At 59.0% G+C, this 26,614-nt stretch overlaps 2 protein-coding genes and 2 long non-coding RNA genes across 7 annotated transcripts; 2 read left to right on the top strand and 2 right to left on the bottom strand.

Annotated features, from left to right (window-relative positions):
• Positions 1 to 1,932: 1,932 nt before the first annotated feature.
• C1QTNF5 (C1q and TNF related 5) lies at positions 1,933 to 7,685 on the bottom strand. The gene is made up of 3 exons (XM_005303771.5): positions 7,545 to 7,685; positions 3,851 to 4,080; positions 1,933 to 3,472 (listed from the first exon to the last, which is right to left on the bottom strand). The coding sequence occupies exons 2-3, from the start codon at positions 4,071 to 4,073 to the stop codon at positions 2,955 to 2,957; spliced, it is 741 nt and encodes a 246-aa protein (XP_005303828.1). The 5' UTR covers positions 4,074 to 4,080; positions 7,545 to 7,685; the 3' UTR covers positions 1,933 to 2,954.
• A 121-nt stretch (positions 7,686 to 7,806) lies between these two features.
• LOC135976005 (uncharacterized) lies at positions 7,807 to 17,256 on the top strand. Of its 2 annotated transcripts, none has more exons than XR_010593244.1 (4): positions 7,807 to 7,946; positions 8,608 to 8,912; positions 9,682 to 14,029; positions 16,913 to 17,256. It is a non-coding gene; the product is annotated as an uncharacterized LOC135976005 (long non-coding RNA). The 2 variants fall into 2 exon arrangements; XR_010593243.1 differs by having other exon boundaries at positions 9,682 to 14,914.
• On the bottom strand, positions 12,487 to 26,221 carry MFRP (membrane frizzled-related protein). Of its 3 annotated transcripts, XM_065570216.1 has the most exons (13): positions 24,167 to 26,221; positions 22,994 to 23,114; positions 22,303 to 22,443; positions 21,737 to 21,886; positions 21,014 to 21,248; positions 19,080 to 19,210; positions 18,531 to 18,656; positions 17,826 to 17,902; positions 16,560 to 16,708; positions 15,792 to 15,922; positions 14,743 to 14,877; positions 14,295 to 14,422; positions 13,633 to 14,059 (listed from the first exon to the last, which is right to left on the bottom strand). In XM_065570216.1, the coding sequence occupies exons 1-13, from the start codon at positions 24,311 to 24,313 to the stop codon at positions 13,835 to 13,837; spliced, it is 1,896 nt and encodes a 631-aa protein (XP_065426288.1). In that variant the 5' UTR covers positions 24,314 to 26,221; the 3' UTR covers positions 13,633 to 13,834. The 3 variants fall into 3 exon arrangements, with proteins under 3 accessions (XP_065426286.1, XP_065426287.1, XP_065426288.1); XM_065570214.1 differs by having other exon boundaries at positions 12,487 to 14,422; XM_065570215.1 differs by lacking the exons at positions 22,994 to 23,114; positions 24,167 to 26,221 and having other exon boundaries at positions 12,487 to 14,422; positions 22,303 to 22,823.
• On the top strand, positions 20,180 to 26,350 carry LOC135976006 (uncharacterized). The gene is made up of 3 exons (XR_010593245.1): positions 20,180 to 20,249; positions 23,749 to 23,931; positions 26,218 to 26,350. It is a non-coding gene; the product is annotated as an uncharacterized LOC135976006 (long non-coding RNA).
• The last annotated feature ends 264 nt before the right edge of the window (positions 26,351 to 26,614 follow it).

Here is a 26,614-nt window from a genome sequence, read left to right as displayed (position 1 = left end):
GGGGTGGGGAGTCAGCAAAGCACAAGGGCCTGGCCTTGCCAGCTTGGGTGCAAGCAGGGACAGCCCTTGCCCACAGGAGCAGGCAGCGTTGACAGAAGCGTCTGTAAATGGGGCTTGCTGCATGCGTCCCTCTGTCAAAGGCCAGGAGGCAGCCAGTCTAGTGGTTAGAGCAGGGAGGGGGGGAGTCAACTCCTGGGTTCTGTGCCCAGCTCTGGCACTAACTCACTGTGCAGTCTTGGGCAAGTCACTTCCACTCCCTGTGCCTCAGTTTCCATCTATAAAACATCACTGAAGAGGACTGGCATCTGCTGGTGCTCAGGCTGCTGGCGAGGAGATCAGACCATGGGCTGCCTCTCTCTCTCTGTCCCTGCTAGCAGAGACCGGTCATGGGGGAGACACTTTTCCCCTCTCCCCATCCTTGTACCAGAGGGGAACACGGGCACGCAGAATGCCACCCTCCTGGAGAGCTCCAAAGGCTGGCTTCTTCCCCCTTCCCAGGCCAGAGCGGGCAGCTGGAACAGAGCATGCACATTCCCTCCAGGCACTTCCTGGCTCTTCTCCTGCCTTAGCGCAACTCCCCTGCCCGAGGCTGCTTCCCAGTGGAGAAAGGATCCAATCCAAGATGGCAGAAAGGCCTGTTTATAGAATGAGACCCCTTCTATGGGCAGCACCATCCTACTTTGGGGGGCAGGGGGAAGGGCTTCTACATCTATAGAGGTGGCCCTATGAGCAGATGGGCATGGGGACTGTAGCTGGTTAGAGATACATTGGCCTTCTGGGCTGGGTCCATGTTTCTTTTCTGTACCCAAGCCCCCAGCACGTAGGACAGGGGGATAGCGTGGGCTGTGAGCCATAGGGCTGCTTTGTCCCTAGATCCCAGACAGGGCTGGGGCTGGAGCCCTCAGCTATCACCTTAGTGTAGTCAAAGCTGCAAGCGGCGAGAAGATCTTGCCTTGGCCCTGCACACGGGTGCCAGCCCGTGGGGAGAAAGGGGATGGATGTTGTCAGCGTGCACGCTGAGTGTAGGGCAGGGGTGTGTGCCTTGGTACTGCGCCTCCCCCAAGCCAAGCATGCGGGTCTCAGAGGTGACTCTTCCCCCCTCAAGGAGCTGGGGTCCACAGCAGCTCGCGGTGCTAGAAATACATTCCACGGGTGACTCCAGCAGCAAAACCAGGGGTGACTGAGAGTAGTCTTCTGCACTCTGTAACTGTCCTCCGGGGGCGAGTTCCAGGTATCTGCTATTGGCGTGAGGGAGGACAGCTTGGCTCACTGCTGTGTGTGTGAAAGGAGAATTGCCAAGCAGCACTAACCGGAGCTCCCGGGCTGACCCAGTGGAGGCAGGGACCCGGTGCTGCTCACGTGACTATAGAACCAGGGGAAAGGGAACAGTGCTATGAAGTGTAAAGATGTCTCCTTCCACCCTATGGTACCACGTGACACACAAACAGGCCCTGCTATGTAGCTGCATGGAGCTGACACACTCCAACATGCCCTAACACACAGAGAAGAGACTACACATGCTAACACGTCCTGACATGCAGAAAAGAGCTGACATGCTAACACCCTAACATACCTAGAAGAGAAGACACATGAATAGGCCCTGACACACATACAAGGAAAGACACAAAAAAGCTGACACATGCTAATGCCCTGATGTGCATACAGGAGCCAACGCAGGCTAACATGCACTGACATGCATGCAAGAGAAGATCCTAACACACCTAGTCCTGCATACAAGAGAAAACACAACCCTCAGACGTGCATCTGTGAGCTGATAATACAGATTCGCCCTGGTGAGCATACAGATGATGCGCACAAACATGCCCTGACAGGCATACAACATGCTAACACGCTTTGATGGATGTACAAGAACCCAAACATATGATCATGCCCCGACACGTGTTCCAGAGCAGACACGCTAATAGGCTGAGGAACAGTTAAGAGCCCATTTATTGAGGGTTCACAGGGAGGTCATATACACTGTGAGAGCGACGTCTGGGTGGCATGAAAGCAGGGTGGTCCCTGCACCTAGCACAGATGAGGTTGGGTGGCTGAGCCGGCAAAGCTACCGTCTGTCAACCAAGCCCCTGCTCCACGTCCCAGCCACGGCCTATGCAGGGTGCGTTTGGAGCAGGTCTAGCGGGTACTGGAGTCAGGCCACATGTGGCGTCTGTTTGTCAAATGGCAGCACATAGTGGGAGCAGGGTCCAGCCTGTTGTAACTGGGTCCGCCTGGAGCCCCCACATTGGCTTCAATGGGGTTTCTCTGTATCCCCGTGGGAAGAAGATCCGGCGAGATCCTCAGCTGGCGTATAGCTCCATAGAGGAGCGATGTGATTTACAGCAGCTGAGGGTCTGGGCTGTGCATCGGAAGCCCCCGAAGAGCCCTGTTTATGCTCAGTGCAGGGAGGGCACCGCGGCAGGCTTCCCCAGCACAGCCCCGGCAACATGCCGGGCATTCAGTCCCCACGGCCCACCCAGCCCTTGGCTTCTCTGCTGAGATAGGGGGCGAGTGAGCCCCACAGACACCGGGGGGTCTGTGCCGCGGATGCTGCCCAGTCTCGCTGGGATGCAACGCTCACACCTCAGGGAATATGCGTCTCCATCGCACAGACAGCGAGTGCCTCAGGGAGCCAGGAGACCGGCTGGGCTGAGACCTCCCAAACTTCATGCACCAGTGATAATAAGAATACTTAGCTCTTATGCAGTACTAACTAATGAATCCTCACAGAGTCCCACTCTGGGGTAGGGAAGCATCATTATCCCCACTGTACGCAGTCGTGGGAAGCGTCAATGGCGAAGAACCCAGGAGTCCTGGCTCCCAGGACCATGCTTAGGCCACTGGACCCGGATGCCTCTTGGGGGTCCCTCCCCAGGGGACGTGACGGGGTTTGGGCTGTGCGCCGAGGGGACGGCACTCCTCGGTCGCTCCCCCCGCCCCCGGCAGCTCGGGTCTCAGGCGAAGACGGCGGAGTTCTGCCAGTAGGTGTACACCAGGAAGCCGGTGAAGGTGCTGTCTGTCTTGATGCTGGAGTAGAAGCCGATGTAGTCACCCACCCCGACTTGAACCCACACTTCGTCCTCAGGCTCCAGGCGCACCAGGGCACCGCCCGACAGCGAGGTGGGCTTGGGCCAGTTGCCGTAGAACTGGAAGAAGGAGGCCACCGAATGGCCGTTCTTCATGATGTCAAACTGCAGGCTGGCACGGTACACGGTGGCGTGGACGGCAAAGTAGTAGACGCCGGGGATCTCGCAGGTGAACTTGCCCGTGTCCGCGTCATAGTGGCCCTGTTCGTTGATCAGCACCACGTCAAAGCGGATGGGCTGGTCCGCCAGGGGCGGGCTGCGCGACTCCGAGCGCTTGGCGGTGAAGGCTGAGCGGGGAGCCACCGCGCACTCCCCCTGCACCCCCTTCTCCCCATTCAGACCATTCATGCCGGGGCTGCCGCTGTCCCCGCGGGGACCTGGGACTCCTGAGGGGGAGGAGAGAGAACATCACAGGGGCAGGAGAGATGCCCAGTGCACCGGAGCCACTAATAACCAGCCAGCCCATCCATCTCTGGATCTAATTCGTGATACACCCATCCCCATGGGATCTGTGCCCCTGGCTGCGTGTCATGGATCCCAAACAGATCAGATAGGACCTACTCCCCAGCTCACATCAACTCCATGCTATCTAATTTATTTCCCCTTGAAGGAAGAACATGGAGACCCAGGTGCTTAGCCCCTTTGGATCTATCTGGCTGGCTGGTTAACCCAACTGGCCCCGTGCGGGTCTGCCATTAGATCCTTCTTCACTGGGAGCTGGGCTCCAGTTCCTGGTGCATTCTCCAGCAGAGAGGTCTCCTTACCAGGTTGCCCGATCTCTCCCTTCTCTCCCTGCGTCCCGGCTGCTCCGTCCCGGCCGTCGCGTCCATCTCTGCCTGGAAGACCCTGGCTTCCGTGGATGCCGGGTGTGCCTGGGATTCCGGGCTGCCCAGAGCACAGGCTCGGGATCTTGTTGTCCTCAATCTGGATGGAACTGGCGATCAGCCCGAGGAAGAGGAAGAGGAGCTGCTTCATCTCAGCTGCCATGGAGGGGCTGGGAGGAGAGTGAACCGTTATGTCTCTAGCGGTCTGAGAGGTGGAGGCCCTGGCTTGACAGCTCTGATTAGGGTGTGTGGGCTGTACGTTTCCCTCATTCCACAGCAACGCTCCGACTGAGGTTGGGTACCAGAGACACTGGACACCGAACTTGATGGACCAGCGGTCCGGCCCAGAAAGGTAGGAGGTATGGGATACTGGCCTGGGTAGGCCACGAGCCTGGTCAGTCCAGTCCAATCTTCCCCTCACCAGGGTATCTGAGAACCATGGCACAACAGGAGGGAGGACAATGGGCTAGATCGGCCAGGTGCGTGTGTTGGGCTGGAAAGGGTGTGTGTGTGTGAGTTGTGTGTATAGTGTGCTGTGAGCTATGCGGTGGGTATGTGCATGGTTGGTTGTGAGCTGGATTGAGGGGTGTGTATGTGGTGAGTTGTAGGCTGTGAGCTGTGTGGAGGGCATCATGGGTTGTGAGACATGGGTGGTTCTGAGCTCTGTGTGTTATGGGTTGTGAGCTGTGAGGTGTGTTGGTGGTTGTGAGCTGCGTGTGGAGGGCATGTCGCGGGTTGTGAGCTGTGTGGAGGGCATCATGGGTTGTGAGCTGTGGGGTGTGTGAGTGGTCGTGGGCTGTGTGAGTGGTTGTAAGCTGTGTGTGTCATGGGTTGTGAGCTGTGGGGTGTGTGGGTAATTGTGGGCTGTGTGTCATGGGTTGTATGGTATGGAGTGTGTGGGGGATTGTGAGCTGTGTGGGGTTGTGAGCTGTGTGTGTCATGGGTTGTGAGCTGTGGGCTGTGTGGGTGGTTGTGGGCTGTGTGTCATGTGTTGTGAGTGTGGGGTGTGTGGGTGGTTGTCGGCTTTGTGTCATGGGTTGTGAGCGTGGGGTGTGTGCATGGTTGTGGGCTGTGTGTCATGGGTTGTGAGGTGTGGGGTGTTTGGGGGATTGTGAGCTGTGGGGTGCTGTGAGCTGTGTGTGTCATGGGTTGTGAGCTGTGGGGTGTGGGTGGCTGTGGGGTGTGTGGGTGGCTGTGGGTTGTGGTGTGTGGGTGGTTGTGGGCTGTGTCATGGGTTGTGAGCGTGGGCTGTGTGTGGGTGGTTGTGGGCTGTGTGTCTTGGATTGTGGGCTGTGGGGGTGGTTGTGGGCTCTGGGTGGGTGGGTGTGGGGTGTATGGGTGGTTGTGGGCTGTGTGTCTTGGGTTGTGGGCTGTGGGGGTGGTTGTGGGCTCTGGGTGGGTGGGTGTGGGGTGTATGGGTGGTTGTGGGCTGTGTGTGTTATGGGTTGTGAGCTGTGGGTGTGTGGGTGGTTGTGGGCTGTGTGTGTCCTGGGTTGTGAGCGTGGGGTGTGTGGGTTGTTGTGGGCTGTGGAGTGGGTGGGTGGTTGTGGGCTGTGTGTCCTGGGTTGTGAGCGTGGGGTGTGTGGGTGGTTGTGGGCTGTGTGTCCTGGGTTCAAGTATCAGAGGGGTAGCCGTGTTAGTCTGAATCTGTAAAAAGCAACAGAGGGTCCTGTGGCACCTTTGAGACTAACAGAAGTACTGGGAGCATAAGCTTTCGTGGGTAAGAACCTCACTTCTTCAGATGCAAGACATGTCCTGGGTTGTGAGCGTGGGGTGTGTGGGTGGTTGTGGGCTGTGGGGTGTGTGGGTGGTTGTGGGCTGTGTGTCCTGGGTTGTGAGCGTGGGGTGTGTGGGTGGTTGTGGGCTGTGTGTCCTGGGTTGTGAGCGTGGGGTGTGTGGGTGGTTGTGGGCTGTGGGGTGGGTGGGTGGTTGTGGGCTGTGTGTCCTGGGTTGTGAGCGTGGGGTGTGTGGGTGGTTGTGGGCTGTGTGTCCTGGGTTGTGAGCGTGGGGTGTGTGGGTGGTTGTGGGCTGTGTGTGTCCTGGGTTGTGAGCGTGGGATGTGTGGGTGGTTGTGGGCTGTGGGGTGGGTGGGTGGTTGTGGGCTGTGTCCTGGGTTGTGAGCTGAGGGTGGGTGGGTGATTGCGAGCTGTGGGGTGTGTGGGTGGTTGTGGGCTGTGTGTCCTGGGTTGTGAGTGTGGGGTGTGTGGGTGGTTGTGGGCTGTGTGTGTCCTGGGTTGTGAGTGTGGGGTGTGTGGGTGGTTGTGGGCTGTGGGGTGGGTGGTTGTGGGTTGTGGTCAAGGATCCTGTCTCTATTTTCTTGCCCTCTAGGGCAGGGGATTCTCAACCTTTTTCTTTCTGAGCTCCCCTCCCCCCGCCAACATGCTATAAAAGCTCCCCAGCCCAGCTGTGCCGCCACAACTGGTTTTCTGCATATAAAACCAGGGCCGGCGTTAGGGGGCAGCAAGCAGGGAATTTGCCTGGGGCCCCACACCACAGCGGGCCCCGCAAAGCTAAGTTGTTCAGGCTTCAACTTCAGCCCCAGGTGTCAGAGCTCAGGGCGTCGGGGCTCCAGTGAGTCTAACACTGACCCTGCTTGGCAGCCCCTCTGGACTCCTGCTCTAGGGGTCCCTTTGCCCTGCACCCTCCACTCTGTGCTCGTTCCCCAAGGGGGCTCCTGCTGTGCTGACGGTGACTCCCATGCTCCTAACTCTCCCTTCACACGGGGCGCGAGGCCAGGACCCTTCCAGACATGCCAAACCCACGGAAAAAAACAACGCAGAAATTGGGCTTGATTTTGGCTTAATTGGCTTGTGAGTCGCTTGTTGGCTAGTTTTTGGTTTGTAGCTTGTTTGGCTTGTAGCTTGTTGCTTCTTTTTTTTATGGGCTCCTGGCAAGCAGGGGCAAGGAGGGGAGAGAGTCAGGGGTGCACCGCGGGCCCACCACAGTCCCAGACTCACGCCGGGGGGATCTAGCCACATGGAGTGTTGGGGTTCTTGTTTTGGCCTTGTTTTGAAACGGGATTAGCTCGATTTTTGGCTTATTGTGAAAGTCAGGGTGCTTATTTACCATGTGAAAGTTGGCACCTGTGGACCCTTCCCGGCTCCAGGGCGAGTTACCCAGGGGCTGCAGCACCGCACTCAGAGGCAGGGTAGCACCTCTCCCCGCCCCCCCGCGAGGCTGTGGAGTGTGGGGACACCCTCCCGGCTTCTGCAGCATTACCACCTTCCCAGCGGGGCCAGAACCCAGCCCTTCCCCCTGCCTGCAAGGCTAGCATTCCCCCCGCTCCCCCAAGCAGGGCTGCTATCCAACTCACTTCAGCATTGGCCTCCCCTGCATTGCCCCACACAGGCCTCGCCCCAGCCTGGCTCAGAGCGCCCAGATGAGCGGGGATCCATTGGGGAGCGGAAGGGGAGCAGGTCTCTCTCCTTCCGGACTCCTGCAGGCCACTTTCTCCAAATAAAAGGGAATGAAGAAAAACAGAGCCTGCTGCTGGAATGTGTCATGACTGGAGCTGGGACTCAGCCGAGCTCCCGGGCCTGGCCGAGTTGCTAAGGGAAATCCCATGGCCCGTCTGGCCCCATAGCTACACCGCCAACTTTGTTCGGAGCAGCTGGAGCTGGTTAGCTTTACTTACTGTGTATCCCGGCTCTCTTGCTGCGCCTGCTTTGCGTCCCCTTGTCCTGTGAGCTCTTCCTGGCCACTTCAGCTCTGAGGAAAGGCTGTCTCTCTGCCCCCCCTTCCCCTCCTTGTGTCTCTCCTCCCAAACTCCAAAGGAAATCAGTGACTTTCAGAGCCAAGAGCTACAAGAGGAGGGGGGAAATATCCCAGTGTCGGAAATGCTGTAACCAGTGGGAGGAGGGCGGGAGAGAGAACCACAGACCTGACTAGAAAAACTCCTTGACTTAACACATCTCCCTACCGGAGCCGCCAAGGGAAAGAGGCAGAGAAAGAAAAGCAGCGAGGGGAATGGCAGAACAGGGAAGGACAGGAAAAGCGAGAGGAGGGTGAAGGAGGTGGCTTGCATCCTCTAGATCATGTAAGTAGCCATGAATGTGTCAGCTCCCCCATTCTGGAAGCACCAGGCCAGTCTTTGTGCTGTGGGGAGTGCTGCCAGGCCAGAGACGGGTTGGCTCATTTTTGTGGTGATTTCTCTGGACGGAGCGGAGCCCCAGTGACAGGGCTGGGGAAGGAGGGGGAATGCGAGGCAAGCCGAAAACTGGCCTCTTGGAGGGGAGCAGTGAGGTGTTTGGGCCAGGCGGGTGTTTTGTGGAAGGTCTTGGAGGAGGAGAGGCTGCGGGTGGGGCAGGTGGGAGTGAAGAGCAAAGGGCGTGAGGAATCCTGTAATTCGGTCCTGCTTGGGGCGTCATGAGACACGAACTAAACCACACACCCACGGACGGCACACGCTCAGCGCGCCGATTGTTACTGTCCACGTCACACATGCGAGCAGCAAAGCCCACATGGCATGCACGAACGCCACCCACGGACACACCTCTAATGCCACGGACCACACGCACAGACCCACTAACGCTGAGCACGGGTGCCACGCACGTCAGCACAACACACAAACGTGGAGTGCACACACGCACGGGGGGGGAGGGGTCACACCCTCGCTGGCACAACACACAAACACTCTCCCCTACTAATGTGAAACACCGACCTGTTACTTGGCCTGGGCTCACATTTCTCTCTTTCAGCTCCCCAGGTCGCTGCAGGTTTCTCCTTGGAGCCGGACAGACAGCAGCATCACAAAGACCCCAGCAAGGTCCCTGATCGCTTCCACGGGCTGGGCTCCCCAGCTCCAGATATGCTGAGTTCTGGGAGCTGGGGCTGAGTTGTCAGCAGGACTCGGTGCAGCTGACCCGTGTGTGCCCACAATCCCAGGGAATAGGCCACGGCCAGCTCTGCAGACGGCTACAGAAACGCCATGGAGGAAACCACCAGCACGGATGTGAGTGGAGGTCTCTCCCCCATCGCTGGAGCACGGGACACGGTGCCTGAGGTGGGCCTTTGAAACTCTTATTTAACTCATTTCAGCCTCTCGCCCCAGCTCTGCCTGGCATGGGGATGGGGGAGAGGTGCTCCAGCCAAGGAGAATTCCCTGGAGAAGGAGCCAGCCAGAGGGCTGATAGCCAGGCAAAGACCTGTGTGCCCAATGAGTTTGTGGAGCTTCCCATGGGAGAGGTGTCCCCATCACCAAAAAGCCCGGCTCACCACTGGCAGAAATTAACAACAGCGATAATCTATCCTGCTCTAGTGCTTTCAGCCATACACTGATCCTCACAACCCTCCTGGGAGGCAGGTCAGCCTCAGCATCCTTCTTTTACAGATTGGGGAAACTGAGGCAGGGGACAGTCACGTGACTTGTGCAGACAGTCTGCAGCAGAGCTGGGAGTAGACCCCTGAAGTCCGGAGTCCTGCTCTAACTGCTCGGTCACACTGCCTCCTTTTGACAATTGTCCCAAAGGCTATGAACTGAATGGGCCACTCTCAGAGCTAGAGGCAGACCCTCCAGGTACAGAAAACACACAATGGCTGAAACAGTCCATCTGCCTGATTTCCTGACACCAGTAACAATTCCTCCACTGCCCCCCAAAGGCAATACAGTGAAGAATTCTCTCTCCCCCTCCTGTTGACATGTGCAGCAGGTTTTACTCTGGTGGGCTTGTTTTTTACTAAAAAGCGGCTTAAATATTTTGAGAGTTGCGGATTGCAGAGGTTTGGGCCTTGTTTCCTCTGGAGGTTGCTTACTTGGGCCTTTTTTGCAATAGGTGACTTCAACACAAAGTTCGAGTTTAAATGTGGTGTCGGTGATTGAGCAGCGTCAGAATTTGAGAATCCTCCTGTCCCCACTCCTGTTCAATTAAGAAAACACACCCAAATTCATGAACTTTGTGGCCCGCTCCTTGACACATCCTATGTGCCAATTTTTTGTCCCACACCAGGATATGCTTCAACGGTTCAACACGGGAATGTACCACACTGAGGCAACAGAGACCACGGAGGATGGAAAGAGGGAGAATGACCTTTTTAAAGAATGGAAGTACACACACACGTATTATTTTAATAGTTTTCATGTGTAACTTGTATGCAACAAAACTAGAACTACAAAAATTGGAATTTGGATTACGGCCCCCACCTCCCGTCCTCCCTCTGAAACGGCCTGGGCTTGTTTGGAAAGGCAGTGCTGCTTTTCTTTCCTCCGGAGACTTGGCAACAAAGTGTTATTGCAATGTGCAAAGGCAGCATGAGGTAGTGAGCTGTAATGTAGCACAGGGGGCGCGGTCACATCTCAGTGCCGGGGGTTCCTGGGAGCTGTGCACTAGTGGGATGGGGAGGAGGGAGGAGGACGTAGTCATGTTTCGTGCCAGGGGTTCCTGGAAGCTGTGCACTAGCGAAGGGCACACGGTCACGTTTCAGTGCCAGGGGTTCCTGGGAGCTGTGCACTAGCAGGGGGAAGGGCGCAGTCACGTCTCAGTGCTAGGGGTTCCCGGGAGCTGTGCACTAGTGAAGGGGACATGGTCACGTTTCAGTGCCAGGGGTTCCTGGGAGCTGTGCACTAGCAAAGGGGACATGGTCACGTTTCAGTGCCAGGGGTTCCCGGGAGCTGTGCACTAGTGAAGGGGACACGGTCACGTTTCAGTGCCAGGGGTTCCTGGGAGCTGTGCACTAGCATGGGGAAGGGCGCAGTCACGTCTCAGTGCTAGGGGTTCCCGGGAGCTGTGCACTAGTGAAGGGGACATGGTCACGTTTCAGTGCCAGGGGTTCCTGGGAGCTGTGCACTAGCAAAGGGGACATGGTCACGTTTCAGTGCCAGGGGTTCCCGGGAGCTGTGCACTAGCAGAGGAAAGGGCGCAGTCACGTCTCAGTGCCAGGGGTTCCCGGGAGCTGTGCACTAGTGAAGGGGACATGGTCACGTTTCAGTGCCAGGGGTTCCCAGGAGCTGTGCACTAGCGAAGGGGACATGGTCACGTTTCAGTGCCAGGGGTTCCCGGGAGCTGTGCACTAGCAGGGGGAAGGGCGCAGTCACGTCTCAGTGCCAGGGGTTCCCGGGAGCTGTGCACTAGCGAAGGGGACACGGTCACGTTTCAGTGCCAGGGGTTCCCGGGAGCTGTGCACTAGCAGAGGAAAGGGCGCAGTCACGTCTCAGTGCCAGGGGTTCCCAGGAGTTGTGCACTAGCAGGGGGAAGGGCGCAGTCACGTTTCAGTGCCAGGGGTTCCCGGGAGCTGTGCACTAGCGAAGGGGACACGGTCACGTTTCAGTGCCAGGGGTTCCCGGGAGCTGTGCACTAGCAGAGGAAAGGGCGCAGTCACGTCTCAGTGCCAGGGGTTCCCAGGAGTTGTGCACTAGCAGGGGGAAGGGCGCAGTCACGTTTCAGTGCCAGCGGTTCCCGGGAGCTGTGCACTAGTGAAGGGGACATGGTCACGTTTCAGTGCCAGGGGTTCCTGGGAGCTGTGCACTAGCAGGGAGAAGGGCGCAGTCACGTCTCAGCGCCAGGGGTTCCCAGGAGCTGTGCACTAGCGGAGGGGACACGGTCACGTCTCAGCGCCAGGGGTTCCCAGGAGCTGTGCACTAGCGGAGGGAAGCCCTGCTCTGAGCCTATGCTGAGATAGCCCCTTTGTGCCCTTCCCAGCAGAGGCCCCAGGCAAGGTGGGGGGCAGTGCCCGCGTTCTGGATCACAGGGGTGGTGTTCAGCCAGCCACAGTGGCCTGTGGATCCTCCCAGTGGATGGGAAAACAGGATGTTGTCTTTGGTCAGGAGAAGCTTGTTTGTGGCTTTAAGGCACAGCCAGCCTGAGTGGAGTGGTCAGGAGTCAGGCCAGGATTCCTAACCCAGCCGGCAGCTCCAGCTACGGCCCTTCCCCTGCTCCAGAGCAGAATCCACCTTCCTCAGGAGTGGAACCGCTTCCACCCTCTCCCCAGTTCCTCCCGCCCTCTCCCGCTTGGGGAGGGGTTCAGTATTTACACCTGGGGGAGAATACCCCCCCCCCCTGCTCTGGGTGAGATGATCCCAGGCCAGTGCAGAGCCAGGAACCTCTCCCACCCCCCCTCCCTGAAATGGGAGGGGTTCGGATAACAAAGGGGCCTAGATCTTCTCCTTGGCTTTTGATCCCCCCCCGCAACTCCTTTTAGGGTCAGAGCCCTACAATTACAACACCATGAAATTTCAGATTTAAATAGCTGGAGAAATCATGACATTTATGATTTTTAAAATCCTATGACCGGGAAATTGACTAAAATGGACCATGAATTTGGTAGGGCCCTAGCTATGAGCCATGTCTGCTTCAGAGAGACGAGGGCTCCTGCTCTCACTCCCAGCTCCTTGCCCAGGGACCCCTTAGGTCTCAGTTCCCAGTGACCCCTTCCAGTGATCCCATCCAGCCCAGACATATTCCAGTGCTTAGAGCTGGGGATTCAGCCATGGGCTTCCTGGGTTCTGATCCTGGCCTTGCCCCTGACCTGCAGGCAAATAATTTCCCCTCTCTGTGCCTCAATTTCCCCAGCGCTGACATGGGGGTAATATTGACCTGCCCCCCAGGCGGGTGTGAGGCCAAATTATTCTTTGAAAGGTTGTAGTTGCAAAATGCCGCAGCTGTTTATTAGACACCCAGAGTCGTGCCAAAGGCCTTGGAGCCCGCTCTGCTGCTCTGGCCAGCACCCCAGGTGCAGGCTTCCCCAGGCACTGCCAGCCAAGTCAAGTGGAGCACAGTGCACTGGGCCTTGCCTTACCCACAGGTCTGCGCGGTGAGATCATTAACTCTTTACCCTGGGCACAAGTGGCATTCGAGTAAGGTGGAAAGACAGCTGTCCGGTGCCAGGACTGGGCCAGGGAACTGAAGCGTGCCAATGGGTGCTATGTCTTAAGCTGCTGTGGCATTGGGGAAGCAGCCCGGATGAGATGTCAAGTTAGGGGCGTGGGCACCGGAAGGTCTGTGGAATGAAGCGTGATGCTGGGGTAGGTGCCATTTCTTAAGGTGTTTTTTGTCATTCATCTACCTAGATACTTCCATACTCCCTCCCCCCCATCACAACAGGGCCCCATGGAGCTATGCTTTTATCCTCACAATCCCCTGGTTGTATTGTTTCCATTTTTCAGATGGGGAAACTGAGTCATAGAAGGATTTATTTTTTTCTTTTCCCCCCAGTCATGCAGGGAGTCTATTGCAGAGCTGAGAACTGACCTCGGCTCTCCTGAGTCTCATGCCCAGTCCAAAAGCAGCCTTTCCCCCTTCGACAGCGCTGGGCCTTGCCGTGTGCCGAGCACGAGGTGGGCGATGGGCAATGGCCGCTCAGCCAGGCCCAGGTGTGTGCTCTGCTGGGACTGGGGACATTAGGACAAAGAGGGCCGCCCCTGGGCTCCTTATGTCAGAGGTGCAGGTACCATTCTTGGGTCAGCTGGGAGGGAGCTGTCACCTTGCTGCAGGAAGTAGACTGGGGTGGGGGGAATAGAGAGTCGCCTCCCCCTCTGCTCGGACGGGCTGTATCGGAGGATGTGGTGGGTGAGAAGAAGCCACGAGCCGGCTGACGCTTTAGCCCCACTGCAGGACTGGGGAGGTGGGGCCAGGCGTTGCCGAAGTACTGTGGCTATGCAGTGTGGGGACCCCAACAGCCAGTCAGTCGCCTTCCAGGCACTTAGGGCCACCCCTGGTGGCTCCCTTAGGGGACTGTTATGGGGGATACCAAGGGGAGTTATAGGGCAGCAGGCTCTCAGACTCAGGGTGGGGGGTTTCTTCTCCAGCACCTTTATTTGGGGCTCCTGGGCCCCACAGGCTCTCCCTGTGTCCTCAGGTCCCCGAAGGGAAACGCATAGGAAGGGGAGGGCATAGCTCAGAGAAGGATTCGAGTCCCCACCCGCCCCAAAGTCAGACAGGTTGCGGGGGAGAGCCAGCCGCACCCCTCTGCTTGTCGGGCCCCACCGCCCCCTCACGGCTTGAAGCATTCCACAGGGTCGTTGGAGTCGGGGAGGACGTTGCAGTTGATGGGCCAGAGGATGCTGAGGAGGCTGAGGGCCTGCTGGCAGCGCTGCTCCGCCGTCAGGCACACGGCGCGGCAGGGCTGCAGGACGCCCCCGTCCGGCGTGCACTTGGGCACGAAGAGGCTGCAGATCAGCAGGCGCAGGTGCTGGTAGCAGGAGAGCTCCATCAGGGTCTGCGGGGAGAGAGGGAGGCAGTGAGCACCACAAGGCCTGGGGCACCGATGTTGGGGGCTGGCTTCCCCATTTATGGGTGCATTTCCCCTGGATATACCCTATGCCCCCTCCTTCCACCCAAAGCCAATTCTCCACCCAGCCTGCTCGCTTCCCACTGGGTTTCCTTCCCACCCAGCTGACAAATCCCGAGCTGGGCAGCGCAGTCTCCCCCGCGGCCCCCTGTGCTGGGCTCACCTTGTAGTCTCGGAGCATGGTGGCTGCTCCCTGCTGGTCTGGGATGGTCAGCCAGATGTTGGGGAAGGAGGTGGTGTTGTAGCTGAGGCCCAAGCACATCTCCACTTGGATCTGCTGGCAGGAAGACTCTGCAGGGGGGAGGGCAGGTGATACAGGTGGCAGCTGTATCTGAGCTGGGGGGCTGCACTGGCTCGGCCTTGCAAAGAACGTTTGCAGAGCCCATGGGCTCCAAAATCTGGATCCCAGCCCAGCAGGTGCCTCAGAGTTGGTGTACTGTCACGTCGGTGTGTATGGACAGATGTTCCCTGGGTGCAGGGCTGAGACCTACCAAACTCATTCCACTTGTGACCTGAACCGCCTGAGGGAAACTGGTGGATTGAATCTCCCCACCCCATAAGCCAAGTGTTGGTCATTGCAGGAGCTGGGTTGAGCTAGGGGTTTCACTCACCAAAGGAGGGGGGTGAGACACTCGTGCAGTTGAATTCATCGCTCCCATCCGGGCAGTCGTGCCAGCCATCACACACCGACTCCCGCGCCTGACATTCCCCGTTGCTGCAGGAGAACTCCGAGGGGCTGCATGTTTCTTGGCGGATGAGCGAGAAAGATGTTGGAATGAGCAGGTACTTGGCTGAGTACAGCGATGGGGCCTACATGCGATGGGCTGCGGCGTAACTATAGTCGCCATGGTGACCCTGCACTTGCAGAGCCAACCGGGGACACACGAGCAGTCAGCGACTGTAATTACAATGGGAAGCAGTGCCCAACTCCAGTGTAACTACAATATAACCATGGTTACTGGATCACAGACCCAACTGGACAGCGCTATCATATGGTGACTATAGCGAGTGTCCACATGCCAGGATAGCTACTGTGGTATCAATTCACCACTTCCCATACAGACAAGCCTGTACAACAGCACTGCTTCACCGGAGAAATGCACCGAGGAGGAGCAAAGGTCCCCTGGGAAGTACCTTGGAAAGACGAAACGGGGGAAAGGCAGACCTGGAGGGTGGTGGAGTGGACTCTCCTGATGGTCACTGCTAAGATTTCTGGGCCCTGCTGCTTTCTGTTTACCCCAGTGATTCCCCGGGGGTGGGGTTAGGGAGGCGATCCCATTGTTCTCCCTTGGTAACTGCAATCAGCTACGTACTGGGCAGCAACAGGGAAATGACAGGGTGTCAGGCCATTCCCTTGGTAAACACCCCAAGGCTGTTCCCCCTCCTAGAGCAAAACTACCCTGTGATCAGCCTCGCTGAGAAGGTCTCTGGCCCCTTCCCCCGGACAATCCCACAGCTGGGGAGGCAGAGCAATGGGCGAGACCCTTGGATGCCCAGCTCCGTGCCAGCGATGAACCCACTGCTGAGCATCACCCTGGTAGAGAGTGCACATGGGTCTGCTCGGCACTGGGACATGCCGCTCAGAGACGGGTGACCCTGCCACCCAGTTGGAGAAAGAGCCAGGCAGCAGGGAGGGTGCGTTTCAGACCCAGGGACCTACTTTCCGTGGCGTTCCGGGCACGGTAGGTGGCAAAGAACCCGTCCTCCGCCACGCCCTCATCTGCCATGAACAGGACGGTCATGACGTGTCGTGAGGAGGTCAGGACGGGCGGCAGTTGGGAGCCACAGAACCTGCCGGGAGAGGAAATGTGATGGGAGTGAGGGGGCTGAGGAGTGGGGAAGAAAGACCGTGGCGGGGGGGGGGGGAGTGGAAGGGGGAGCGAGATGGAGAAAAAGGGGCGAGTGAGACAGAGAGGGAAAAGAAGAGAGGAGCAGAGATGGGGATGAGGATGGATGGTGTGTGGGAAGTTGTGGCCATGCCAAATGCCGCTGGAGACTTTTGCCCCCTCCCCGTGCAGCCCATCTTCTTGCTGTGTGCAGAATATTGGCTAGTACCGTGGGAGGGCATTGTTGCCTAGTGGATAGAGCACTGGATTGGCACTTAGGAGCCCTGAGTGCCTTTTCCCAGCTGTGCCACCAACCTGCCTTGGGCAAGTCACTTCCCTGCTGTGTGAAACGGAGAGGGTAAGACCGACCTGCTTCGTACAGCGCCTGGAGATGTATGGCTGACGAGAGGCAGTTAGTGCTGGGTCTGGGAGGGGCAGGACCTGGGTCTCTCCAGTGCTGAGGAGGGCATTCAGTCGGGTAGGAGAGAGGTGCCCCCTCCCCCAGGAGGTGGCTCTGCAAGGCAGCCCTGCTCAGGCAGTTCTGCCCCCGCCCCATTCCCTCAATATCTTGTGGCGGACTGCTGAGCTGTGGGCGCCTGTACCTGCCCAGGAGGCTGGGGGCGTCCGTGCCTGCACTGTCGTGCACCTCCACAAAGTCGAAGGTGCAGTCCTCCTGCGACTCCAGGCTGAAGTTGTGGAATTGCAGATCGATCACATGGCCCACGGGCACGGCGATCTGCCAGAGACAGAGCTGGAAGAGACCGATGCCAATGAGCCTGCGCCAGACATCCCTGCCCCTGTCTAGATGGGGAACTGCCAGCCGGGCACAGACCGGGTGGGATGGCGTGGGAATTATTTCATGATATTTTGTATGAAGCATGTGTGCGTGCCTCGGTTTCCCCTATGTGGTGTATGGTTAAGTAGGTGGTGGGAAACGGTTGTTTCCTCTTTGCAGAGACCCCGAGATCTGGGAATGTCTGACGCCTCGCTGCCTGGAGTCCCAGAAGACAACAGCCACTCCAACTGGATGGACATTGGGCACCTAGCAACTAACAACCATGGATGCCAGCAGGGTGTGACCAGCAGGGGAACAAGGACAAAGGATGGAGGCGGGGCCGGGTGGGGTTGCTAAGTGGAGGGCTGCTGGAAGTGGCAGAGACGTTCCTGGACTGGGATTAAAGAGGGGTCGGAGGGCTCTGGGCCGGACGCAGATGCTCTATGCTGTAACTTTCTGTTCCCTGTGTTAACCAAGACTGTCTACGCTGTGTTCCAGATATCTAATAAAACCTGTTGCTGTTACAGTTCTAGCTGAGTCACTGCACTATAAGGAAGGCGGGAGCGGGGAATGCATGGATCCCTTTGGGTGCACACGTCTCCCGCAGGCGGACTCGCTGCAGGGAGCTCACGGCGGGAAGCAGGGGTGCTGAAGGCTCTGAGGTTCAGTCCCTGGAGGCGGGGAAGCCAAGTGGCTCCCCTAGTGAAAGAGTGTGACCCTAAGGGGGCTGGCACACTGAAGCGCTCCTCCCAGGGACTGTTCCAGAGCCACTCGAGAGCACTGGACCTGATCCGTGACACTCTGCTCACCTCTGGATGGGGGAGCTGCCAGGGTGGTCCAGACTGGGGCATTTCTGGCTCTCCCTGGTGTTCCGGACACAATGGGGGGCCCCATTCCTCTGGGGCTTGGACAGCACAGGGCCAATCTGACCCACTCCACCTCCCCCACCCTCCCTAGCCCTGGTTCTCCTTTGGCGCCAACAGCTGCATGGTGGAGGTTGACCCTTGTCCTCTTGTGCCAGCTGGGCCACATGACACCCCTCCCCGTAGCCTCCACTGCTTAGCACTCTTGCTGCCCCAAGCTCCTCCCTCACCTGCTGATGTGGGTACGGCTGGGGGTGGCTGGGGGTGGAGAACTGCCCCTCCAAGCTGGTCAATGACCCACCGCATTCTGGAACGAGAGAGACACCATGGGGCTGGATCTCTGCTCTTACCCGGCTGTGACTGGTGCATGCTGGTTGTTCTGCCTCCAGCCCTGTGACCCATGGGCTCTCCCCATTCCCCCCCGCCCCCCTCCCCCCGCTGTCTGACTCAGTCCTGGCTCCCCGCACCTTGCAGCACCCGGGCAAGAACATTTCAGCCTGTCTCAGCTGAGGGATTTGCTCAGGCCCCACGTAGTCTGTTAGAAATCCCCCCACCCCACTCAGCCCCCAACGCATGGACTTTTCCTCCCATGGCTCTGCCCATGCCCCTCAGTCCTGACCCACAACATCCCCTGTTTTTCCAGTCCTGGACCCCACCCACTTCTGCCAATGCCCCTCAACCATTACAGGCACCATCCCCCTGCTGTCCCAGGCCTGGGCTCCCACACTTCACTAGTGTCCTGTAAGCCTGTCCTGCCTGCCAGCTCTGCCAATGTCCCTCAGTCCTGACCCCCAACACCCCATTGCAACTCCAGTACAGGGCCCCATCCAGCTCTGCTGCTGCCCCTCACTCTGCCCTGCTAGCCCAGGCCTGGCCCCCCCCGGCCCAGCCCCTGCGTTGCCGAGCCGTGTTGGAGGCCACCCGGCTGCCGGTACCTTTGTGTCTCGAGCTGCAGTTGGCTTCGTCGCTCTTGTCTGTGCAGTCGTGGAAGCCGTCACAGACAAGGCCCAGGCGGAGGCAGAGCCCCTGGTCGCAGAAAAACTCGTCCCAGGCACAGCTCTCTAGGACAGACAGATGGACGAGGAAGAGGCGTGGCTGCTGAAAGCAGGAACCCGTGGCTGGGCGAGGGCCTATGAATCTGGCAATGCCCCTTTGTCAGCAGCTCCCTGCCCAGGGCCAGGGCCCTATCTCCTGTGGATTCACAGTTCTGAAGGCCAGAAGGGACTGCTCTGATCAGCTGTATAACAGAGCCCCCCTGCCCCCTCAAGGCCGAGGCCCTATTCAAAGTGGGACCCCTCTCCGCCCCAGCCCCTGTGCCCATCTGCACCCCATTTTGTGCAAACCGAGTAAGAGACTTGGTGACCCGCACTTGAAGCTGCCCACAGGTGCCCAGGGCTTGGGGGTGGTCCTGCATCAGAGGGCCCCTGCTGCCCTGGGAGGGTGAAGCCCCGGGGGGTAGGGTGGTTGTGTGGAGCTGCACTCACTATCGCTGGGCAGGATGGCGCGGTAGTGGGCGGTGAAGCCCAGGGCACCCACACTGTTGTCCGAGACGAAGGTGACGCGCAGCCGGTTGGAGTTGGTGTTGATTGTCGGGGGCGCCACGTCCCCACAAAACCTGCAGAGAGCAGCAAGTGTGTGCAACTGGTGCCCCCTGCCCCAGAGACCCTGGCAAGTGGGGCGGGGAGCAGAAGCAGGCACTTTCCCATTAACCCCTTGGGCCCACGTGGCTGGGGTGGCCTGGATCCCGTGGGGTGGGGGAGGCTGGATCTGCCAGGGTGCCCTCGGGGCAGCAGCAGAGCACAGGACAGCCCCACTGGGCTCCCTCCACTCCGTTCCTGCTGTGCTGCTCTGGGGGAGAGACCCGCAGGCCCAGGGCAGGGGGCGCTTTCAGACTCATGGGCATGTCAGTGCTGGCTGGAGGCAGGAAGGGTGGATAAGCTTCTCTCTCCCAGCTGTCAGTGCCCCTCAATCCTGACCCAGAACCCCCTGTCATACCAGCCCTGGGACGCCCTGTCCCCGGCCTCCCAGCTCTGCCAGTGCCCCTCAATCCTGACCCAGAACCCTGCCATACCAGCCCTGGGACGCCCTGTCCCCTGCCCCCCCAGTGCTCCTTAAGCCTGACCCAGAACCACCTGCCATACCAGCCCTGGATTACCCTGTCCCCCGCCTCCCAGCTCTGCCAGTGCCCCTCAATCCTGACCCAGAACCCCCTGCCATACCAGCCCTGGGATGCCCTGTGCCCCCCAGCTCTGCCAGTGCCCCTCAATCCTGACCCAGAACCCCCTGCCACACCACCCATGGGACACCCTGTCCCCCGCCTCCCAGCTCTGCCAGTGACCCTCAATCCTGACACACAGCCCCCTGCCATGCCAGCCCTGGGTCACCCTGTCCCCCCACAGCTCTGCCAGTGCCCCTCAATCCTGACCCACAGCCTCCTGCGCTGGGCTCCTGTGATGGCATGTACAAAGTCCGCACTGGATATGAAGGGGTTAAGCTCTGGGCCTAGGTGGAGGCACCTGCAAAGCCTGCCCAGCTGGAGGGAAGGTATAAAAGGGAGACAGAGGGGCTGGGGCAGATCCCTGGGCTGGAAAAATGCTACCCATATAGCCCTGACCAAGGCTGCAAAGCAGAGACTGGAGAGACCCAGCGAGCAGGTCAGAAACTTTGTGGTTCTTTAACTTCCTCTGGGGACAGGGACTGTGGGTAGGAAGTGACCTGGGGGGTGGCTACTTAGCACCCCAAGGTGCAGAGCCTGGCTGCCCACCATTGGGCCCTGTATGGGAGCCTGGGGGAAAGGGTGGGCCTGGGGTCCCCCACCCACTCCAAAAGATGGCACCCACAGGAGCCCTCTCCTTGGGGGAGAATCCAACTGGGGGAGCCCCTGACTGGCCAAGGGCCCAGAGCCCAAGTCCCCGAAACCAAGGGGAAAGCCCTGAAGTCTCTGGGTGCTGGAAGATTTCTCTGTGACTGGTGTCTCTTTGGGGACCCCGTGGAAGGAGTGGCTTGGCTTGTATGACCCAGCGGGGGGGGGGGGTGAACCACAGAAAAGGGGCTGCCCCCCCCCCCCAAGACAAAATTGTAACTGACCAAGGGATGTTGGGGAGGGAGACAACCTGCTGCAGCCCTACTTGAGTGCCAGGCAGCCCTGGTGGTGTCTCTCTTTTCTCCCACTCGCCCCCCGCTCTACCAACACACCTCCCCTGGACCTTCTGCAGGCCTAGCTAGACCTGGGCCTGGCCTGAGCAGAGGTGGCTGCTTGCTTTGGCAAGCTGCCCACCCTGGCAGATGGGAATCCAGGGCCCTCTGCAATTGGCAAACCCATGGCCCAAAGTCTGAGGATCTGGTGGCTGATCTGAGCCTGGATGGGTGGGGATAGTGGGGGGCTGTGATTCACCCAGCCTGGCAGTGGGGTCCCTACCTGGATGTCCCTCCCCAAGGGGAGCCGCTGGCCGCCCCCAGCTCCTCGTACAGCTCCACCCGGTCGAAGAGGCACCACCTCGTGCCTTCCAGGCTGAGCGACTCAATCTTCAGCTGGATGGCCAGCCCGTCCTCCACCTGGATGCGCCAGATGCACAGGGTGTTGGGTGGGTAGGGGGCAGGGTACCTGGGGGAGCTGAGGGAGCCCTCGGGGCCCTGCAGGGTCCCCCCACAGGCTGCACAGGGAGACAAGACACATTGGAGAGGGAAGGTTCAGTAGGTTGAGTTAAGAAGGGGTTCTCTTCCCATATCACCCAGGAGGGAGGGTCCCCTCTGTGCCCTCAGTCCAGGAGGGGGGAAAGCTGTGGGGTGGAGTGGCGGGGGCCCTCTCTGTGCCCCCAGCCCAGGGGTGGGGGGAAGCTGTGGGAGGGGGTGGGGCTCCTCTCTGTGCCCCTAGCCCTGGGGCTCAATGCTTACCCTGGTCAGGGATGGGGATCCCCTCTGCTCCTAGCTGCCCTCCCCACTGCTCCGCCTTACTGGGATTAACATGGGGCTAGTCAGGGAGGTGAGGAGGGGGGCTGTGAATGTGGCTCCCTGTGCTCCCCCCCGTACAATGGGGTCTCTGTTTGGGGTCTGATGCCCCCCCACACTCAGTAGGGTTGGGGGTAAATCTCTGGGTCCCCTGGCCTGGGGAGAGGCTCTGTGCTTGGCCCCAGGTACTCACAGGGCTCTGGTGTAGTGGTTGGGGGTGGCTCTCTCGGTGGCTCGGTGGCCATGGGCTCGGCTGTGCCAGCAGGTGCCGTGGTGGCGGCGTCGTTGTGGTGGGCGGATGCAGTCGCAGAGGAAGGGCCGGCCGGGCGTGAGGACTGCAGCTCTGCTTCCACAGGGAGAGCGAGGAGTGGGGGTCAGGTAGTGGAATGGGGGTGTCTGGGCAGGGAGCTGGGAGACTCATGCGGGGATCAGATGCTTGGGCGGAGTCCCAGGCTGCAGCTGTCCCCTCTGTTTGGCACCCCAGATCTCGCCATCCCACCCATCCACGTGGGGGGGGGGGCATCTATTCCCACCACCCCAACCTCGGTGGATTTCAGGCTGTCAGTGATTCCAGCTGGAGGGCGGACCGGGTGGGGCCAGGATCTTGATGGGGTAGTAGGAGCTAACCCTTACTCCAGCCCCCCGTGTGTGCTCCCAGCCCCACACACTGCCCTGAACCCTGGCGCTTTGCTGGTGTGTAAGGCTGGAGCTGGGTCATGCTGCCCCCCACGCCCCAGCTGCCCCTGCCCAGGTACTCACGGGAGATGATGATCCCCAGCAGCAAGGCGAGGAGCAGCAAAAGCAAGGCGGTCATCAGCGCTACGCACAGCCAGGAGAAGGTGCAGTCGGGCCTGTGTTTCCTGCCCCCCCTGCTCCAGAGCGGCTGGCCTGCGGGGGGAGCTGGGTGCACAGCAAGGGGTCACTGGTGAGCATGGCTGGGGGGAGCCCCCCTCCTTCCCAGAGCCCTGCGGGAGAGGTCTGTGGGGCACCCAGCCCTGACAGTGCTCAGGGCAGGGGGACAGGACTGGAAGAACTGGGGAAGGGACCCTGTGGGGTACGCATGGCTCTGGGTATGAGCACAGGACCCCTGCAGCTAAGGGTGCAATGCTTCCCTCCCTCCAGTGTCTTGGGATACCCAATATCCAGTGGGCGCTGTGCTGGGTGGGACCTGTGGGTCACTGCTCACCCTCTGGTGCTTGTGGGTTTACAAAGTGCAGCTGGAGGGCACAGGACCAGCTCCTTGGGGTACAGAGAGTACAGGGTGCCCCAGCTTGAAGGCACTGGTGTGACGGTGGCGGCCCCCTGCCAGTACTGTACACATGACCCCCTTGGGGAGGACCCCAAGGTCTGCTGGGCCCATCTCCCCTGGGCAGAGGGGGCTCCCCTGCCTCTCCTCCCTGCTCCCCTCAGGGGCTGCCCACTGGTGCTAGGGCCTCCAGGGGGCTGGTACCGAGGCCATCCCAGGGGGATCCAGCGCTGGTCCCGTTCTCCCCCTCTGTCTGGTGTGGGGTGGGGGGTGCGCAGCCAGCCCCCTCGCTCTCGGGCTCGAAGATGGGATTGCAAAACTCCGTCTGCAAGACACAGAGCAGGTGGCCAAGGGGCTGGTGTGCCCGTGGTGGGGCACATGGGGCAGAAGTGCAGTATGGGGCTGCAGGGAGGTGAACAGTGCTTTGTGGTGGCTGTGGGGGGAACATGGGGCATGCTGGGAGTCTGTGCCCTGCTGGGGTGTGCGTGAGGGGGCCAGCCCTGGGTGCTGGGAACAGGCGCACATGGCAGGAGGGGTCAGTGCTGGGGAGCTGAAACAGGAGGCATGGTGGGAGGGGGATGTGATGGGGTGTCCCCCCCACACAAGGCAAAGCATGTTAAATTAGTTCAATTAACCTCATGGGCTGCCCTAGGAGGAGAGCCAGGGCTCAGTAAAGCTGAGTGGAAGATGACTTTCAGGTGGGGTGGTCTAAAGGGATGAAGCTGAGAGCAGAAGGGGCTGCTGGGGAAGCAGTTGCTCCCTGGGGGAGGGAGTTTGGGTAGTAAATCAGGGGTGGGGAGTGCATAGGAAGGAGTCCAGGGCAATAGTGCTGGGGCCTCAGAGCAAGCAGACAGTGGCTGCTGGGCATGGCGCTCCAGGGCTGGAACCTGGGGTAGTGGGCAGGCCTGGCTCCCTTCCCTGCTGCTGGGAAAGTGGGACAGGGCCTGGCTGTGGTGCAGGAGGACTGTCTGGAATGGCATTGGGACACTGGATCCAGGAGGGGCGGACAGTACAGTGACCTGGCTGAGTCCCAGAGGAAGCAGCAGGAGCCCTGGAGAGCGAGGTGGGATGCAGCGGGAGCAGCTGTCGGATGGGGGGAGCGTCAGACCTGAAAGGAGAGACCCCAAGCAGGTGCCTCAATGGTGAGTGGATCCCATGATGGGGGTCAGTGCCAGGGCTTGGGGGAGGGGACTGAGGGTGCCTGGTCTTGAGGGTGAGCTGGGGGGAACACATGGCACTGAGGGGTCCAGGCTTGGGAGATGACTGCCAGGCCCAGGGGCAGGATGTGGCACCAGCAGTGGGAGCTCTGGGCCAAGCGGGTTCACTGCTAAGACCCCATGTAGCTCCCTCCCCAGTGGCACCTGCCGCCGCCCGTACCTTACTCTGCTCCAGCCTGTCGGGGCACAGCGTGATTTCAGTGAAGTCCTTCATCGCTGGGGGTGATTCCTGGCAGGATCTGGCTAGAATTGCTCCCCCGATGCATTCCCTGCCCTCTGGATCTGGTGGGCCCTGGCCCCCTTCCATGGCCCCTCTGCCATGGGCATGGTTGCTCCTAATCACTGCGACAGCGCAAAGCCACTTCCAAGGGCCGTGACTGGGGTTCGATCCTTCACCAGGAACATCCACAGCCCTGGGAGTCTAACCAAGGAAACTCAGCTCTGGGTGAGCTCAGTCCGCCTGCTGCGGGGACTGTAAATGGCCAGGCTGGCGGCTTTGGCTGGTACCAAACTTTGGAAGCCAAGGAATGGCTGTCCTGGGCTCCAGGGGGAGGGGGCTGGGAAAGCGGCTTGGGAGTGAGAATTTTAAAAGCATTAAAAAACCAGCCCAAGCACCAACCCCTCCTCCCCCTTAATCCAACTCAGCTGAGGATGCTGAGGTCAAGTCCCCTGGCATGGCAAACAGGCGTCTTAAAGGGACAGCACCGTTGAGCTGCCTTGGTTGGACTGGTGCTCCCCGGGATCTGAGGACCCTAGTGGCTCATGCAGCCAGATCTGGGATGCACAGAGGGGTCCCCCATGACGTGGGTGAGATGACCTGCCTTGCTTCCCCTGCACTGTGCAGTGGTGCTGAGGGATGGTAAGCGGCTGTCGTGTTCCACCCCAGAAGTGGCTACACTGTGGTATTAGTGGTGGTGGTGGAAAGCACCCCTGTAGTCACCCCTTACATGCCATTGCACAAAATAGGTCGTGTGAGGGATCATTTGAAAACTAATAACTTGATGTAAAGTTATGAAATCCCCCTGTACAATGGGACATGTTCAAAATGCCACAGTCCTGCCTAGGCAAAGGTGTTAGTGGTCTGTCCTGAAGAAGGGAATGTGTTTACTTGTGTGCAAATTGAGGGCAGCAGGGTCCTCAAAACAGCAGGGGGAGGAGATGGCAGGAAACAGAAGAATTTCCCCTTCTTTTTGGCTGAACTGTAAGGAGCGTGAGGCCTCTTTGCCCACCAGACTCCATGTTGCCTTCCTCACAGCTTGCAGAAACTTTGCTTTGAGGGGTAACCTTCAGCAGGACCCACTCCTAAGGTTCCCTGGACTATAAAAGGGCAGAGAACCCCAAGCGATCTCTTTTGCCTAAGAAGACCAAGGCACCTGCACCTTTGTCTCTGGAAGGGAGCCTGACCCAGGAAAGGGACAGTCCCCATCTTGCTGGAAGGCTGGGGGTGAGACCATCTCAAACCAAGTTTTGAACCAAAACTTGCTAGACGGTTAGACTTGCAGATGTGTTCACTCGTTTTTGCTTGTAGCTAATTTCACCTCTTACACTCAAATTCACTTAATCCTACGTCTTTGTTTTGTGGTTAATCAAAAACAATCCAGTGCTGTTTGTAAACCCAACTGTTTGTTTAACGCCACTTAAAGCAACAAACTGAATGTTGACTCTTTTACGGGGCAATAAACATGAAGATCCGAACTGTCCAAGAGCGGGCTGGGCAGGGCAGAACACACGTCTTTGGGGAAAGCTGGGACTGGGAGTGTGGTGGGGTCATCCTGAGAGTAGTAACCAAGGCTGCTGAAAGCTGGTGTTGCTGCACCAGGTTGCAGCTATGAACGGGCACTTGTGGTGTGACTAGAAGTCTGGTTGGGAGTGGCAAATTGGGAGCTAAAGCAGCAAAGCTGTGAGGCACTCAGGGTTACAGGGCAAGTGGTGATCCAACCCCTCACTGGTCTGGACTGCACCCCAGAATGGGACAGTAAGGTAGGCTTATCATGTAGTACCTTCCTTAGGAGCATCTCCGAGCCCCTATCTTACATTGCTCTATGAAGCCTCTGCCATCCTTGAGATGTAGAGAGCAGTGTCTATGGAGTTTTGTCATTTTATTTAGCCAATGTGTGCCTCAGTTTCCCCTTTATTTTGCATGGTTACTGGGGTTGGGGGAGACTGTTGTCTCAGGGCAGGCTAAGAGACATAAGCATGGTTGGTGTCTAGCTGTCAGAACCTGAATGGGTCCTTAAAGGACTGGCGGAGGCTGACCCCCTGTCGATGGAGAATCTGAGAGGACAATGGCAAACCCCGTCACCAGGACATGGACACCTAGCAACCAATGCCCCAGAGGGAGATGGATTTCCCCACATCTCTGCAGGGAAGCTGAGCAGAATCCCTGAGCTCAAGAACCAAGGACTGGGAAGGTGTGAAGGAGGGGGAATAAGTCTGCTGGAAGGCATCTGGGTGCTCACCAGGGATCTGAGGAAAGAGATGACAGCGCTTGGAAAAGGGGGTTCACTGCAGCTTGGCTGGGCTCTGGGCTAACATGAAGGACCTTGGAGACTGCTAACCTAAGGACTTGCTGTGCTGTGTTCCAGTTGACTAATAAACCTACTGTTTT

The sequence above is a fragment of the Chrysemys picta genome, chromosome 16, assembly GCF_011386835.1.
Source record: "Chrysemys picta bellii isolate R12L10 chromosome 16, ASM1138683v2, whole genome shotgun sequence".
Classification (NCBI taxonomy): Eukaryota; Metazoa; Chordata; order Testudines; family Emydidae; genus Chrysemys; species Chrysemys picta.
Note: the sequence above shows the minus strand (reverse complement) of the source record. Positions and strands in the feature narration are given on the sequence as shown.